Source organism: Prionailurus viverrinus, chromosome A3 (assembly GCF_022837055.1).
Source record: "Prionailurus viverrinus isolate Anna chromosome A3, UM_Priviv_1.0, whole genome shotgun sequence".
In the NCBI taxonomy this organism is placed as follows: Eukaryota; Metazoa; Chordata; class Mammalia; order Carnivora; family Felidae; genus Prionailurus; species Prionailurus viverrinus.
In genome coordinates this window covers 11,178,210-11,194,424 of record NC_062563.1, presented here as the reverse complement: position 1 = coordinate 11,194,424, position 16,215 = coordinate 11,178,210, and the positions used below count along the sequence as shown (strand labels likewise).

At 54.6% G+C, this 16,215-nt stretch overlaps 1 protein-coding gene across 5 annotated transcripts in view; it reads left to right on the top strand.

Moving 5' to 3' along the window:
- Nucleotides 1–16,215, top strand: part of BCAS4 (breast carcinoma amplified sequence 4) — a 61,153-nt gene that overhangs the window by 13,121 nt on the left and 31,817 nt on the right. For all 5 annotated transcript variants that reach the window (XM_047853896.1, XM_047853892.1, XM_047853894.1 and 2 more), the window contains exons 2-3: nucleotides 2,729–2,800; nucleotides 12,716–12,817. In XM_047853896.1, the coding sequence (XP_047709852.1) occupies nucleotides 2,729–2,800; nucleotides 12,716–12,817 (174 nt within the window). The remainder of the gene's footprint in view (nucleotides 1–2,728; nucleotides 2,801–12,715; nucleotides 12,818–16,215) is intronic.

Below are 16,215 nucleotides of genomic sequence, written 5' to 3'. Positions count from 1 at the left end.
GTGACCTTGAGCAAGTGACATGAGCTCTCTGGTCCTCTGTTTCTCAGTCCATGGAAGAGGGGCAAGCGACAGCACCTACTGTATAAAGTTCTCGTGAGCCTCCAATGAAATAAGCCATATATGGCGATTAGCCACCGCTTTTGTTATCTAGGGAGAGAGACACGTAAAGCAGCCACTTATTATGCGCCTACTGTGTGTCAGCACTCTGTCAAACGATTGAACCACCTTTATTACGTGAGGTTAACCTCTTAACAACCCTGCCGAGTGGTGTGGCTTACAGGTGGGCCAACCGAAATGCAGAAGGTTAAGCCCTTCAATTAAGGTCTCGTGGTTGGCAAACGAGAGGGTGGGATCTGAACCCAGGGCTGACTGGCCTCCCTCCTGAACGCTCGGCCATAGGTTGAGATGTACTTCCTCTCTTCGGGCCCCTCTGGAGAAGGAGGCGGCCCATCCCGCCGGGCCCTGGGCTCTCATGTCCCTCTGCAGGTTTTGATTCGGCCTGGCGTCTGGGGTTTGTACACCTGCACTCTGGAGGGAGCCTCCGCCCCCTTCTGTGCCCCTCTCCCTCGCCTCTGCAGCAGAAGGAAAGCGACCAGCCTGCCTCTCTCCTGTCCCTGTGGCCTCTCTTGGCTCCTTCTTCCCCTCTTAGTGCCTTAAGGGCAATTTTTTACCGCGATCTTCCTTTTGGGGGGCAGAGAGAACGTCCTGTGAGTCTCTTAGTCCTCTCTCTGCTGTGGTCCCCTTCTCTGTCAAGCCTCCCCCGTTCAGGCCCAGAAATAGTCCCAGCTGTGAGATGAAGGTTCCAGAGTTTAAAATTGCAACTTGGTACTATTTTTACTCCAGCCGGAAAGATGTTTTTCTGCACATTCGTGTATGCTGTTGTGGTAGCGACAGCTCCCGCCGCAGGCAGCAGGCTGTGGCACTGTATAAACATCTCTTGGGGGACGAGTGGGTGATAAGGGGAGCCTTCAGGTCGGGGGTGGGGGGCAGGTACCAGGCCTGCCCAGAAAGGTCTGGGGTCGCTTCCCTGGCACAGAACGATCTGGCCTGGTAAGCCATGTTCTGGATGAACCTTATTCCTAGATGCCTGGTAATTAAAAACAAATACAACAGGGGCACTTGGGTGACTCATTTGGTTAAGTGTCTGACTTCTGCTCAGGTCATGATCTCACGGTTCATGGGTTGAAGCCCGGCATCGGGCTCTGTGCTGGCAGCTCGGAGCCCGGAGCCTGCTTCGGATTCCGTGTCTCCCTCTCTCTTTGCCCCTCCCCCACTCGTGCTCTCTCAAAAGTGAATAAACATTAAAATAATACATACATACATACATACATACATACATACCAGTTGGAATGCCCGGGTGGCTCAGGTGGTTAAGCGTCCGACTTCGGCTCAGGTCGCGATCTCACAGCTTGCGAGTTCGAGCCCCACATCGGGCTCTGTGCGGATAGCTCAGAGCCTGGAGCCTGCTTCAGATTCTGTGTCCCCTTCTCTCTCTGCCCCTCCCCCACTCATGCTCTGTCTCTCAAAAACGAATAAACTTTAAAAATAAATAAATAAATAAATAAATAAATAAATAAATAAATAAAACAAACAAACAAACAAACCCCGGCTATTTTTAAGTCATGAAAATAGTAAATACTTGAGGGGAAAAAGGGTTCAAACTAATTTTTACACGAGGGATTTAAATGGGCTTGTAAGTCGGCAGACCCTTTCACGGTCATGTTTGGCTGGGCCTGTGGAGTGTTAAAAAATTTTTTTTTTGAATTTGAGCTACCATTTAAAAATCGGGACATTTTCCATGAAGTTACAATTTCTGGCTTCTCTTGCAAAATGGAAGGCTCTGGGAGCACTGAGCGTGTCTACTGATGGCCGCTGGCAGCTGGCTGTTCTAGACTTGGGCAAATGCTCCTCAGATTGCCGCAAGCCCCAGCGGGCTGCCTTACGTCACTCGTTAAGTTACTGCCCAGCCCTAGTACCTCGAGTTGGGGACCCTTCAAGTCTCCCTTGTCAGACCCCATTCCTCATTTGTGCTCCCCAGGGCTAAGTAAACCCTGTTAATAGTGTTGCCAGGTAAAGTCCAGGGCACCCAGTTAAATTTGAATTTCAGATTGAATCATCGTTTAGTGGAAGTACATCCCCTGACTCTGGGCACTTCGGTCTGTGTCATTCCAGGCCTTTCTGTTAAGCCATGTACGTTGTTTGCGTGTTGTCACAAGAATAGGTTTACATTCTACGTCTTCTGCATCTTGTGTGAACCGTCCATCGTGTTTCCCAGGAGGCATTTCTCAGAGTTTGTCAAGAGCAGGCTTTGGGGCTGTGAACTCAAACCTACCGGGGAATCCCGGCCCCAACCCTTGCTAGCTGTGTGCCCTCAAGCAGGGTTACCTGTCCTCTCTGAGGTTCAGTTTCCTTATCTGAACAGCGGGATGGTAAGGGTAGCTTTGTTCTAGTCCTGCTCATATTTATTAATCTCCTCTCCTTTGAACGCTGCCTGGAGTGGATGGGCCGTGGTGGCTTTTCGCCAGGCCTCTGTCCACAGGTGTCACGATTGCTGCCTGATCACCACTACTTTAAATGAGGCTATGAGACCTCTTGCAAGGGGAAAGGAGGTCTGAAGGGAACTGGGCAGATAATCCTTAGTTTGCTTAAAAAAAAAATAAAAAAAAGTGAAGGGCATTTGTCTCCCTGGAAACCAGTTGCTAATCTCCAGGATATTGTCTCTTTTCAGGCGAAGGAGGTGGAGGAGACCATCGAGGGGATGCTCCTCAGGCTGGAAGAGTTTTGCAGCCTGACCGACATGGTGAGTGTCTGCCCGGGAGGAGTGGATTTAGGCCCAGGCCAGACTCCAGGTCCTTCTTGGAGTTTTCTGGGGAAGCCATTTTGGTGGCGATTTGGCAACCAGAAGGAATGGCGGCAGCAGCCGATGGTGAGAGCAGGACCAGGCGCGCGCACTCTCTCACACAGTCTCTCAACACCAAGGCTTCCTGAGGCGGCCATCTTGATAGTGCCCATCCCCCCCCAGATGGCTCTTATTCCACAGAGGAGCCAGGAGTGGGCCACCAGGTGGCACTCTCGGGCACCGATGCGGGGAGCCGTTCAGCGGGGATGCTAAGACTATATTTAACTTTCCTCGGCTCTGCGCGGTCCGCCAGGCAAACATGGAGACAGCCAGGAAATGGCTTCAGGCCTGCAAGGCCTGGGAGGAGCCTCTTGCCCAGGCAGTAGCCCGAGGCAGGGTTGGGCATCGGGTTCCTTCTCAGATCCTTTCGCCGTCTCTGCTGTTGCCTCTTACTCTGTTCTGTTGGATCAAATCCTCTTGGCTGTGTGGGGGAGATGGTGCCTTAGGCCCAGAAGACAAGGTCTCCACTACAAATTTTGCAAAAATCTCCTCCAGATCCTTGTGTCCCCAGCATTGTTGCCAGCCAGGTGTGGGCCCCTGAGGAGCAATGATAGAACTTTCTGGAAGCTCCCAGCACCCTCGGTTTAAGGCCTGAAGGCCCAAAGCGTAGAGCTCCATATTGTGATCAGGACCCGTGTCTCGGCTGGACCCAGTGGGGTAGATTTGTGCGCCTGTGAAGCACGTGTCCGGAGAAGTGTTTCTGAGAGCCCAGGGGAGGAACGGTCACGGCAGCCCTCTACGTTTATTGAGCACCTACTTGGTGCCAGGCACAGTGCAAAGTGCGTTTCCCGTATCAGCCCATTTCTCCTTGAAGCAGGCCAACGTGACGGGCACCCCGTCATCCCCATTCATTCAGTAGGCCTCCCTTGTGCCACCCTTGGGGACACAACAGTGAACAAGACCGAAGTGTTCCCAAGAGGACCTGTGTGTGTTTCGCTCTTGAGAACCAATTTTCTAGTTTGGGTGTGGGTCCGGGTGGGAGCTGGGTAATGAGACAGACTTTGAACAGCCCGGACAGCCCTTTCTTCATCACCGGCCATTGGACACCTGCCCCTGACTGGGTGCCGTGGTGAGCCCGAGGATGAGAAGAAAGTGGACCGTGTCTCCCTTCCCTCTGTGAGAGGAGCCCACTGTGTGTGAGCTGCGCTGTCATCCAGTGTGGCAGCCCTCGCCTGAAGGTGTGTTCAAGGTGCAAAAGGAGACTGCAAAGGTTTTGAAGAGGGAGGGTCTAGAAGGAACTGGGCACATGATCCTAAGACTTGATTTGTTTAAAAAAAAAAAAAAAGAAAGAAAAGCAGAGGCGTTAGATTCTGCCTGGGAAATTGGGAAGGCTTTGCAGAGCAGGTGGTGATTAATTTGGGGCTTTGAAGGAGGAACAGAAAGAATTCCGCCGCTGGGGAGGGTGAGTGTCCAGGCAGAGGCACCGGCCCGTGGGTATGGTGTGCTGGGCACAGTGTGGACCGGGGGGGCCCAAAGTCAAAGGGGTAGATTTGGAAGATGGGTGGACTGGTGACTCAGGGACGTTTTGTTCTCAAGTCTCAGCCACCCTCCTGCTTGAAAGGAGACCCACGATCCGCCTAAGGGGCAGTCTTGGGGCAGGAGTCAGCCTGGATCGGGAGAGGGGTCGGGCCACTTTGCCTTTGAAACCATCGAGGCTTCCTGTGGTGGGGGAGCCTGTGTGTGTCGCCCAGAGGCCAAGGCGTCAGGCAGTGTGCTGACAAGACCCTCCCCTAACTGGAAGCCTGGAGATGCATTTATGCAAAGGTTTTAATACCGAGATCACACACATGACCCGTGGACCCGGTCCCGCCTGCAGATATGTTGACTGTTTCTGGAAGGAAAAGAAAAAGGAATTCACTGCTGACATTTATAGAATGTCATGCAAAAAAAAAAAAAAAAAAAAAAAAAAAAATCAGGGTTTCTGGCTTCTTTTGGAAGAGCAAAGATCTGGCTCCCTTGGGTGCTTGGTCCCACCTGGCCAGCGTCGGCCGGAGTTGTGTAGTGGCCGCCCCACTCTGGACAGCGTGTGAGCTCTCAGCCTGTCACTGGCCACTGCTCCTGTGGAGCCCCCTGACTCCGTGGCCACCTGCCAGGGACGTCTATCCCATGCGCAAATGTTTTGTGGCCGAGAGTATGTTTCTCTGTATTTGGCGTCCTACTGAAAAAGGGCAAATGACACCAGACCAAGAGGGTCCTGTGTTTCAAGAAAGGGAAGAGAGTGCGTCTCCCACGGGAGTGAAGACCATTTCTTGTGTTCATACGCAAACGAGCGTGCCTGCGTTAAGAGAATGTGCCTGGTACGATGCTTTTGTGGCCCCTGCAACAGTGCGTGGAGTTACGGAGACCCTCTTGGCCCCAACACTTGATGCTTAGTTTCCCTGGTGTGCCTGCACGCGTGGCACAGAGAGAGGTGTCCAGCTCGGGGCCTCCTTTTCTCTTTTGGTGCAAGCTAGGGATGAGTGGGGGCCTCTGGGGGGCAGGTGATGTCACCCCACGGACGTTGTCCCCAGCTCCCTGCTTTGGCCTTTGGCAACAGTGGTCGAGTTAGAGGCCTGAGAGTGACCAGGCTCCCTGGTGCATAGTCCAGAGAGAAGCCGCGCCTCTTCCGGGAAAATCAGGCACTTAGGAACGAGAGTCCGGCTTCCTGTCTGATGCATTAAGTCCATTGCCAGCCTGCCCTTGCCCTTGATCACCCTGTGTGACTGGAATTCACCACCCTGTGCCTGCCACCCGTTTGGACCTTAGACGTAACGCTCGCTGCTGCCACTTCAAGCTCCGGCTCCTGCTGCTGCGGGGTCTCGGGCACAGCAATGCCCTCTCCCTCCCTTTCTCTTCTCTCCTGTAAATGGAGGTCGTGGTTCTGTCCGTTGCCGCATCAGGCTACCCCAAAAGGCAGTGGGGTCAAACGACCACCCGTTTATTACGTGGGCCAGGGCAGGGCACAGAGGGGATGTGGTTCCTGCTGGGGCGGGGATGTCCGACGTGGCCCTTTCTCCCGCTTGTCTGACGTCTGGGCTGCGAGTGCGGATGGCCGGGGACCGGCTGGTGTCCCCTCTCCCCATGCAGCCTGTCCTCGGGGCTAGTTCGGGCTCCCTTGGCCTGGCGTCAGGCCTCCCAGGGCAGGCATTCCGACAGATGGGAAGTGGGAGCCTCCGGGTGTCTGGACGCTTGGGTGTGCCAGTGTCACTTCTGTCCTATTTTACCGGTCAGACCAGTCCCACAGGGCACCCAGATCCAAGGGGAGAGGACAGAGACCCCGCGTGCTCATGGAAGGAATGCAGAGGACTCGCGGCCCTCTTCAGTCTACCGCAAACGGTACCTGTCTCCCAAGAGTTACCGTGCGGACCGGATGAGGTGGGGATACGCGCTGCCCCTCCCCTGCGGTGACCGCAGCGAAAGTGTGGGCGAGGATGTGGGGCAACGGAAACGCTCGTCGCCTTGCTGGCAGAGATGCAAAAAGGCACAGCCACTTTGGAAACAGTTCGGCAGGTTTTCAGAAAGTCAAACGTGCACTGACCCTGCATCCTGGCGACTGTCATCGAGATGATTACCCAAGAGAAGCGGAAAGCAGAGACTGCAAAGCCTCGCACCCCAATGTTCGCAGCAGCTTTATTCGCGACGCTCCCAGACCAGAAAGAACCTCGGCGTCCATCGGCGGTAGAAACGAGGCAATCAGCTGTCGTTTCTTCACACCCTGGCCCTCACGGCCTCGCGCAGGAACAAACTGCACACGACATCAGGGAGGTCTCTCCCGAGCGTGAGGCCCGGGGAAAGAAGTCGGGCACAGAATGCGAGCTGGGGTGGCTTCCGTGGTCCGAAGTTCAAAAATATGCAGAACGAGTCTGTGGTGTGATGGGAGGTCAGGCAGTGGTTAGCTTTGGGGGCGTGGTCACGACTGGAAAGAGGCAGGAGGGAGCCTTACGGGGTGATGGGATGTTCCACACGGTGGCCTGGGTGGTGTTTACCCAGATGGAAACGTGCTCACAATATACGTCCAACTGCCCCCTGAAGGCCCGAGCACTTTGCTGTACGTCGTCGCCATTCAATTAAAAATAGTTAAAAATAATTGCTGAGCAGGGTGCCGGCTCTGTATGCGGCTCTGCATAAATGGTGGCTCCTGGGGTCAACATCGTCATTACGGAAGCACCGGGAGGTGGTGACAGTGATGAGGATTTGTAAGGCCTTCAGCCCTGTGCCCTCTGGAGTTCAGGCGGCTCATCCGGGCCCTGGGAACCCCCACCCCTGGCAGGGAGCGGACTCTTTCTTCGCTCACATAGAGGGAGAAGATTCCCTGTTGGCCCTGGGCCAGCACTTGCATTTGGCATTGGTGTGTGTTCTTGGGTCAAGTGCATTTGGCTCTCCTTCCTGGGGGCCCTGAATCATCCTGGACAGCCGTCTTTGCTCGGTGATAACCCCCACATCCGCTGCCCAGACTTCTGGGCTCCGGAGGCCCGCTCTGGGGAGGTGGTGGCAGACCGGGCTGGGGAAGGGTCGGCCAGGCCACTCAACCGGGTTGGGGGTTCGTCCTGGCAGAGGCTCAGCTAGGATCGATTCGTCGCTGACCTCTCTGTGTGCGAACGAAACGTGCCATCTCAGGATTCCATGATGATGCGAAGTAGGTGTGAGAAGCAGAATGTGTTGCTTTCCTTGGACTCCCCTGGAAGAAGAGAAGGGCACAGCGTGGCCACAGACGCCCTGCTGGAGGGACTCTAGGGAGTGGTGAGAGATCACAGTTAACCAGAGGGGACAGCTGTCACAGCTCCACACGGGACATGGTCTCAGGGTGGCCCGGTCTTCCAATTTTTCACAAGGAGCTAGAAACCTGGGCTTCTAAGGGAAACCTCCTTGTTTCCAGATCTTGGCATCTCGCTCGGGTGGGCTTCGGTTTTTTTAGACATGATGCGGGCTGGCTCGGCAGAACGCGTCTGCAGACCTCTGCTATTAGAGGTGACCCCGGACCAACCTGGATGGTAACCTTCCATCTCCCACTTTGTAGCCTTCCGACCTTGGGCTGGCTCATTTTGTTTTTCCGTCTTGTGCAGCATCACTACCCATGAAAGGCTAAAGATAAAATCGTTTCTGATTCACAGGGTCTGTTCTCAGCACCAGGCGAGAGCCTACAGAGTGCTGGCATCATTTTTGCCTTACAGTTCCCAGCACGTGGGGGAACCAAGAGGAAGCGTTGGGGGCCTTTTGGGCCCCGAGGATTACTCTCTACTTTCCCCCCACGCACGCACAGACCGCCATGCGGGCAGGGGTAGACAGCCCCCCATTATCCACAGTTTCAGCAAGTGGAGAGGGGACTGCCCAGCCACAGACCCCCTCTTCCTGGGATTCCTTCGAAGCTAGAGGGAGGCAGGGACGCACGTCATCACTCTCCCCTCTGCAGTGTTCCCCTCACCCCCTCAGGGTGGGTCACTGGGACCAGGCCCTCCTGACTGCCCTTGTTCTCACCCGATTCGTTTCTTGAGAAATGAGCAGAAAGAAAAGATCTGCGTTTGATCTACTGTGTTCTGACCTTGCCGGGAGTTATCTGCTCTTTGTTGCATTACGGAATCACAGCAATTTCTCCAGAGTTCAGCCTTGTGGAGGGATGGGTGTGTCTCCAGAAGTTTGGCCTTGGGGGAGCTCAAGGGAAGATGTTGAGGGCTTTTCCCTATCAAGGGTAACAAACGCAGGTGCCCGCGGGAGCCAGGCAGGATCTGGACAGGAGTGAAGGGGGCAGGGGCGAGGCATTAGGGAGGGGTGGTGACTGAGGACACCAGAGAGCCCATGCCCCACCCGGAGCCAGCAGCCACGGCTCAGCCCGGCCTTCGGTGCCTGGGGGACGAAGGCCCAGTGTTGCCAAAGCTGCTGACTTTCAAGACGTGTTGTAAATCCCCGCTTAATCACTTGAATATTTTAAAGCCGTATTTATGTATTTTATTTTGGAATAGTTTTAGATTTACAGGAAAAGTGAGAAGGTAGTGTGGAGAGTGCCCACACGCCCCTCATCCAGTTTCTCCCCTCTGTGCTAACACCCCGCGTCAGCCACAGGACCTTTGTCAAAACTAAGAAACCCAGGGGCGACTGGGTGGCTCAGTCAGTTAGGCGTCCAGCTTCGGCTCAGGTCATGATCTCGTGGTTCCTGTGTCCAAGGCCCGCATCAGGCTCTCTGCTGTCAGCACAGAGGCCGCTTCAGATCCTCTGTCTCCCTCTGTGCCCCTCCCCCACTGGCTCCCCCCCTCCCCACTCAAAAATACATAAACATTAACAAACCAAAAAACCTAAGAAACCGACACGGGCGCATTGCTATTCACTACTCTCCATTGTTGATTTTGAGTTTGCCAGTTTCCCGTTAACATCCAGGATGAACGCGATCCAGGATCACATGAGATCCCACATGGCGTTAAGTCGTCATGTCTGCTTAGTCTCCTCCTCTGTGGCAGTTTCGGTCTTTCCTTGCTTTTCACGACATTGGCAGTTTCGAGGAGCCCTGGTCAGGTACTTTGTAGAAGGTCCCTCCGTTTGGGTTTGTCCGGTGTTTTTCTTATGGTGAGATGGGGGTTGTGGGCTTCTAGAGAGAATCCACACAGGTGAGGTGCCTTCACATCCCGTCGTGTCTGGGGCACGTGGCACCCACACGCCCTCGCACCCACACACCTAGCTGATGTCGCCATTTCTGCTTCCCCATCGTTTGTGGTGTTCATCTTGTGCTTTGGGTTATAGTCCGATATCATATTACGTGTTTTGTTGTCCAGATTGTTCCAGATTTGACCATTCGTCTCTTTCAGGTTGGCTCCTGTGTTCCTTTGACATACCCCATCCTTTATCTTTTTTTTTTTTTTTTATGTTTACTTTTGAGAGAGAGAGAGAGAGAGCAAGCGTGTGGTGGAGTGATAGAGAGAGAGGAGGACAGATGACCAGAAGCAGTCTCCTCGCTGACAGCACAGAGCCTGAGGCAGGGCTCGACCTCGTGAACCGTGAGATCATGACCTGAGCTGAAGTCGGCCGCTCAACCGACTGAGCCACCCAGGCGCCCCTGTCCTATATCTTCTTAAACACTCCCTTACAGGGGTGCCTGGCTGGCTTGGTCGGAGGAGCACCTAACTCATGATCTTGGGGTCGTGAGTTTGAGCCCCTCATGGGGCATAGAGATTACTTGATAAAAATAAGTTTAAATAAATAAATACTCCCTTACATTCTGGCACTAGAAGATTCTCCAGGCACTATGTTTTCCCTGCCCCAGCCCTAGAAACAGCCATTTCTCCTAGGAAAGTTGGAAATTAAGTCATATATTAAAAAACTTGGGGTACCTGGGTGGCTTAGTCAGTTAAGCACCTGGCTTCCGCTCAGGTCATGATCTTGAGGTTCGTGGGTTTGAGCCCCGCGTCGGGCTCTGTGCTGACAGCTCGGAGCCTGGAGCCTGCTTCGGGTTCTGTGTCTCCCTCTCTCTCTGCCCCTCCCCCCCCCACTCATGCTCTCTCAAAAATGAATAAACGTTAAAAAAAATTTAAAAAGGGGCACCTGGGTGGCTCGGTCGGTTAAGCGTCCGACTTTGGCTCAGGTCATGATCTCGCGGTCTGTGAGTTTGAGCCCCGCGTAGGGCTCCATGCTGACAGCTCAGAGCCTGGCTTTGCTTCGGGTTCTGTGTCTCCCTCTCTCTCTGTCCTTCCCCTGCTCACACTCTTTCTCTCAAAAATAAACAAACATTAAAAAACTTAAAAAACAAAAAACAGAACTCACTCTGTGGGCCACATCCGGGCATAGCTGGTGTTGTTTCATCTCCAGAACATTCTTTGAAGGGGAGAACCTGTGTGGTACCCATTTTATAGACAGGGAAACCGAGGCACAGGGAGGTCAGGGCAGAGACTGAGGCCACATGCCACCCTCTCGGGGCCCGTGTGTGCCCTCGTGGGGCCAGGGCATGTGGGGCAGGAGGATACCCAGGACAGTGGGCTTGGAGCCAGGCACCCAAGCAGCACGGCGGCAGCGCTGTGACCAGAGGAGGAGAAGCAGGAGGGGACAGCTTGGTCTGGGACGTTCGGGGAACGGGGTAGCGTCTGAGACCTGGGGCAGGGAGGGTGGTGTCAGCCCGCAGGGCGGTGGGAGCGGGTTCCGGGAGGACCACAGGCCGGTCTCGTGTATTTGGGTAGAAAGGCGAACAGATGCGGTTTTCGGGTCATGTTTAACATGAAAACTTTGTGCTGAGCTGTCTCCCTGCGTCAGTTGTCTGTTGCTGCTGAACCCGGGTCCCCAGACGTGGTGACGTGAAACGACGGCCTTCCCCACCTGGCAGCACCTGTGGGTCGAGAGTGTGTGTGGCCCCGCCAGGTGGCTCCGTGGCCCTTGCCGCACAGGCTGCCCACGGGGTGTCGGCTGGGACCGCTCTCATCTCGAGGTTCAGCCGGGGCAGGACCGCATCCGGCCCAGTCGGCGGGGGTGCGCCTCGGTTCCCCACTGGCGGGTGCCGGAGGCTGCCCTCCGTCCCCAGCCGCGTGGGCCTCTCTGTCGCCTCAGTTTACTGGTGGCTGAGAAGGCAGGTGAGGAAGGTAGGGGGGAGAGGGAGCGTGCATGAGGGAGCCAATGAGAGAGAGAGAGAGAGAAGAAACTGGAATGACAGTCCTCTGTGTGACCCTGTCCCCAGAGTGCCATCTCTCCTTTTGGCCGAGTCCCTTTCATTAGAAGCGAATCGCCAGGGCCAGTTCACGGTCCCGGGGGGTGGGGGTGGGGGGTCACGCAGCGGCTGTGCAGGAGGCAGCGGTCACTGGGGACCGTGTCAGGAGCCGCCTGTACGAACCCTGCCAAACACCCTGCGGGACAGTCTGTCCTCACCGCCTGCCAAGGAAGCCGGAGCCATTGTCACTGCTTTGCCGTCCAGATAAGCAAAGAAGGGCTCAGAGAGGTGCAGTGACTCGCCCGAGGTCACACAGCTCAGACTCCAGCCTGAGTCCAGCCTCTAGGGTGCCCGCTGGTGTTCCCCGACTGCCCTACACTCCAGCTCCAGCCTGGCCTCGGAGCTTAGCTGAAGACGCAGATTCCCGGCTGACCCCAGGCAGACTAAACCAGACATGGAGGGGCCTGGGCATCAGCATCGGACAGGTTGCCGTGGGGATCCCGATGCTCCCTGGAGTCTGAGAGCAGCGTTTGCTCCCTCATCGTAAGGACATGACAACACGGAGAAGACGTGTCTCTCTCTCTCTCTCTCTCTCTCACACAGTGAGGGGTTAGGCGTGGTCTTTGGCTCTTGAGGACAAAAACAGAGGCAGAGGTGTCCGATTTCAGGGATCACGGGAGAGGTGTGGCTTCATTAAAGGTCATAGCCACGTTGGGAGCCCTTCCAGGCAGAAGAAATTGAAAATTAAATGAGATGGTGTGCGGGAAATGCTTAGCACGGTGTCTGCATATGGGAAGCACTTTGATACTTGGGAGCTGTGGTTTTCATTCACGTTATTAATGAATGTTAATGATCATTAACTTGTTGGTATTATTAATTTCAGGGCAGTGAAAATGTGACTTATCCCGACTTGGGTTTGCAGAAGAGATTTTGGGTCTTTCCCTTTGCTCCAGTTGAGTGGTTTAGAAAACAGATCTTATTTTGGGACTGGTGTTGGCAGGTGTTCGTGGGGGAAACGGCAGTAAGCGATACATGGGTCGGTCTGGGTCCCCACTCAGGACTCTGGGTTCTGGGTTGTCCCCGGGTCTGTCCTTGTGCAGGACGCCGCTCGACATCGTGGCCATCCGCGAGGTCCCTGCAGACCCTGGGCGACCCCAGAGGCAGGCCGGAGGCCGGGGTAACGGGGCAGAGGGCCTGACGAGCTGTTCTATTTCTTGCAGATCAGGAGCGACACTTCACAGATCTTGGAGGAAAACATCCCACTGCTTAAGGCCAAAGTGACAGAAATGCGTGGCATCTATGCCAAAGTGGACCAGCTAGAGGTGTGTCTGAGATGATGAGCTTTCTTTGTGAGACCTGTGGGCCTGTTCTGGTTCTTTCCTCCTCTCTTCCAAAATGCTGATTGGGCCTCCAGAGCGTCGGGCGTTAGACCCAGTACGGGGGTTGGTGGCGAAAGACGGTGTACTTACACGGTATTGTAAAAGCTGTGACAAATACGAATTCATATAAAGTACCCCACGTAAAAGTCCAGGTATGGGGCGCCTGGGTGGCTCAGCTGGTGAAGTGTCCGACTTCAGCTCAGGTCATGATCTCACGGTTTGTGGGTTCAAGCCCTGCGTTGGGCTTTCGCTGCCCCTCCCCCACTCATATTCTCTCTCTCTCTCTCTCTCTCTCTCTCTCTCTCTCTCTCTCAATAAATGAATAAACATTAAAAAAATTTAAAAATCAGACTTTTTAAAAAAGTTTTTTTTATTTATTTTGAGAGAGAGAGTGGGGGGGAGGGGTAGAGAAAGAGGGAGGGAGAGAGGATCCCAAGCACTGTCAGCACAGAGCCCCATATAGGGCTCGAACATACGAACCGTGAGATCATGACCTGAGCCGCAGTTGGATGCTTAACGACAGAGCCACCCAGGCGCCCCTAAAAATCTGGCCTTTAAGCTGCTTTTGGAAATTCAAAAGCTTTGATAGCACTTAGCTCACATTTCCTTAAATACTTTAATCTCCAGGTTGTGTTTCTCAAGGTATAAATACATGAAGTACACACATCTTTTTTTTTTTATGTTTATTTTTGAAAGAGAGAGAGAGAAAGAGAGAGAGAGACAGAGTGCAAGTGGGGGAGGGGCAGAGAGAGAGGGAGACACAGAATCAGAAGCGGGCTCCAGGCTCCGAGCCGTCAGCACAGAGCCCGACGTGGGGCTCGAGCTTACCAGCTGTGAGATCATGACCTGAGCCAAAGCCGGATGCTTAACAAACAAACTGAGCCACCCAGGCGCCCCTGAAGTACACGTATCTTCCGTGTATAGTTCAGTGAATTTTTACACACGTAAACTCCCATGTGAAGACGACCCGAATTGAGAAGGAGAACATTTCTAAGCCCCAGGCTGTAATTTTGTAGAGCCGGGTGGCAGCTGCCCCTCAGACAAGGCCCGTGCTCTCCAGCATACCGCAATCCCCACCACGCCCTACTGCCTCACTGCTGACTTCCCTCACCTGCCTTGTTCCTGTGTGAGCAGCAGGCTAAGCGCGTGGTAGGTCATTTTTCTCCTTGCTGCACGGTACCCTCACTGTCCCATTTCCCAGAGGAAGAGCATAAACTCCAAGAGGTAAGCAGCGTTCCCAGGGTCACACAGCTCATTCCCTGAAGCTGGGACCTCAGCCTGCGTCCCCTGGAGCCCAAGCTCTTACCCGTACTGGGGCCCTCAGCTTGGGATCCTGGCTCCTTACACAGCGAAAGCCCGGGAGGCTTGAGGGAGCTTGCAGTTAAATAGCGGTCACCTGGACGGAGGGGACGTGAGCCGCTCCGAGCCACGGAGGAAGGGAGCACGGCAGTCACCACTAGAGCTGGCAGAGTTAACATTCTTGTCAGCAGAGAATGAGGCAGGAATATAATTAAAACTTTGCCCTTGGAATCGCTGATTCATTTGAATTTTATTCCACACGTTTGACCGAGGAAAGAAAGAAAATGTGAAGGTTTGGAGCCCTGGCCCGGCTCTCAAGCCCAGCGTTTCCCTTAGCAGTCAGCCCACTGAGACTTACTGAGGGCCTACTGTGTGCGCTGCGGGACTCTCACGGGGAGAAAGGCAGGTGCAGCCCACGGCCGTGTTCCAGCAGGAGGGGCCCGGCCGCAAAGCGCTCCCACAGTGGTTCCCGGTGGCCACCTTAATGCATGCCCACAAACTTAGGGGCGTCAAACGACATGGGTTTATATCTTACAGCTCCTGATGTTGCAAGTCCCAATGTGTCTTATAGGCTAAAAATTGAGGTGTTAGCGGGGCTGGTTCCTTCTGGAGGCTCTGGGGGGGGGCCTTTTCCACCTTCCAGAAGCTGCCCGCATTCCTTGGCTTGTGGCCTCTACCTCCATGTCCGCCCCACCTGTAGCGCCTTCCAGTCTCTCTTACGCTCTGACCCTCCTGCTCCCCTCTGACAGGGACCCTGTAGTCCCCCGGGTCACCCAGCATCATCTCCCCGTCCTCAGTCCCATCTGCAGAGTCCTTCTTTCCCTATAATATCTTCGCGGGTTCTGGGAATGAGGATGTGCCCTCTCTGGGGGCCGTTTTCCTGCTGACCACAGTGGCCGAGGGAAGGAGGCAGGTGCTCTGGAGGAAGGTGCTGCCCGAGGAGTGGAAAGAGCCCTTGGAGGAAGAATGGAAGGGGTGATGTTAGGTGGAGGGGGGACAGCTCGGGCAGAGGCTCAGAGGCAGGATGGTTTTGAGCTCGGGGGCAGGAGGGAGATGGGGACGCTGGAAGGATCCCGGGATGGCCTGATGATGGGAACGTGACTGGAGTGGGGCTGGAGAAATCGGGCAGCAGGAGCCCTGTTGTCAGGATTTTGGCCTTTTCATCCCAAGCGATGGGGAGCCACTGATGAGACAGGATAGTCCCCACGGCAGGGTGTTGGTGCTGTTGACGCTTCGGGCCTGACATTCTCTGTTGTGGGGCATCCTGTGACGTAGCAGCGTCCGGGTCTCCACCCACGAGATAGAGTTCCCCCTCACCCCTGGCTCTAGAGTCCTACTGCCTGGGTTCGGATCCTGATGCTGTCTCTTTCCTCGTGTGACCCCCTGGCAAATTTCAAGTCTCTGCTCCCCTGTAAAATGGAGTGACAGTAATGAGGTTCCTGAACCCAAATCTGTTTTTCTTTTCTTTCTTTTTTTTTTTTTTTAAGCATTTTTAATTTATTTTTGGGAGGCAGAGAGAGAGAGAGAGACAGAGCATGAGCAGGACAGGAGCAGACAGAGAGGGAGACACAGAAGCCAAAGCAGGCTCCAAGCTCTGAGCTGTCAGTACAGAGCCCGACGTGGGGCTCAAACTCACAAGCAGTGAGATCATGACCTGAGCTGAAGTCTGCCGCTTAACCAACTGAGCCACCCAGCTGCCCCCTTGAACCCAAATCTTACCGGTATTTACTTGGCCAACATTACTTGAATGCTCGTTATGAGCTACCCTGGGATATGTGTATGAGCGTCCTGGTCCCCTGCTAGTGGCCTGTGGGGGTGCTGGGGGAGGACCTGGGCTGGATGAGATAGGTTGGCTGTGTCAGCACCTGCAAAGCAGGGGCCTGGCCAGACCTGTAAGAGAGACCCGCTTCCTGGGGGTCTCTTCACACGAAGGACTGAGAAGTGGAGGAGTAAGCCTCGGGGGCGGGGGGGGGGTACAGCTTGTGCAGATGTCCCAAGGCTGCAAAGACCAAGGCCTTTCAGGCAGTTGTGGGTGGTGTAGA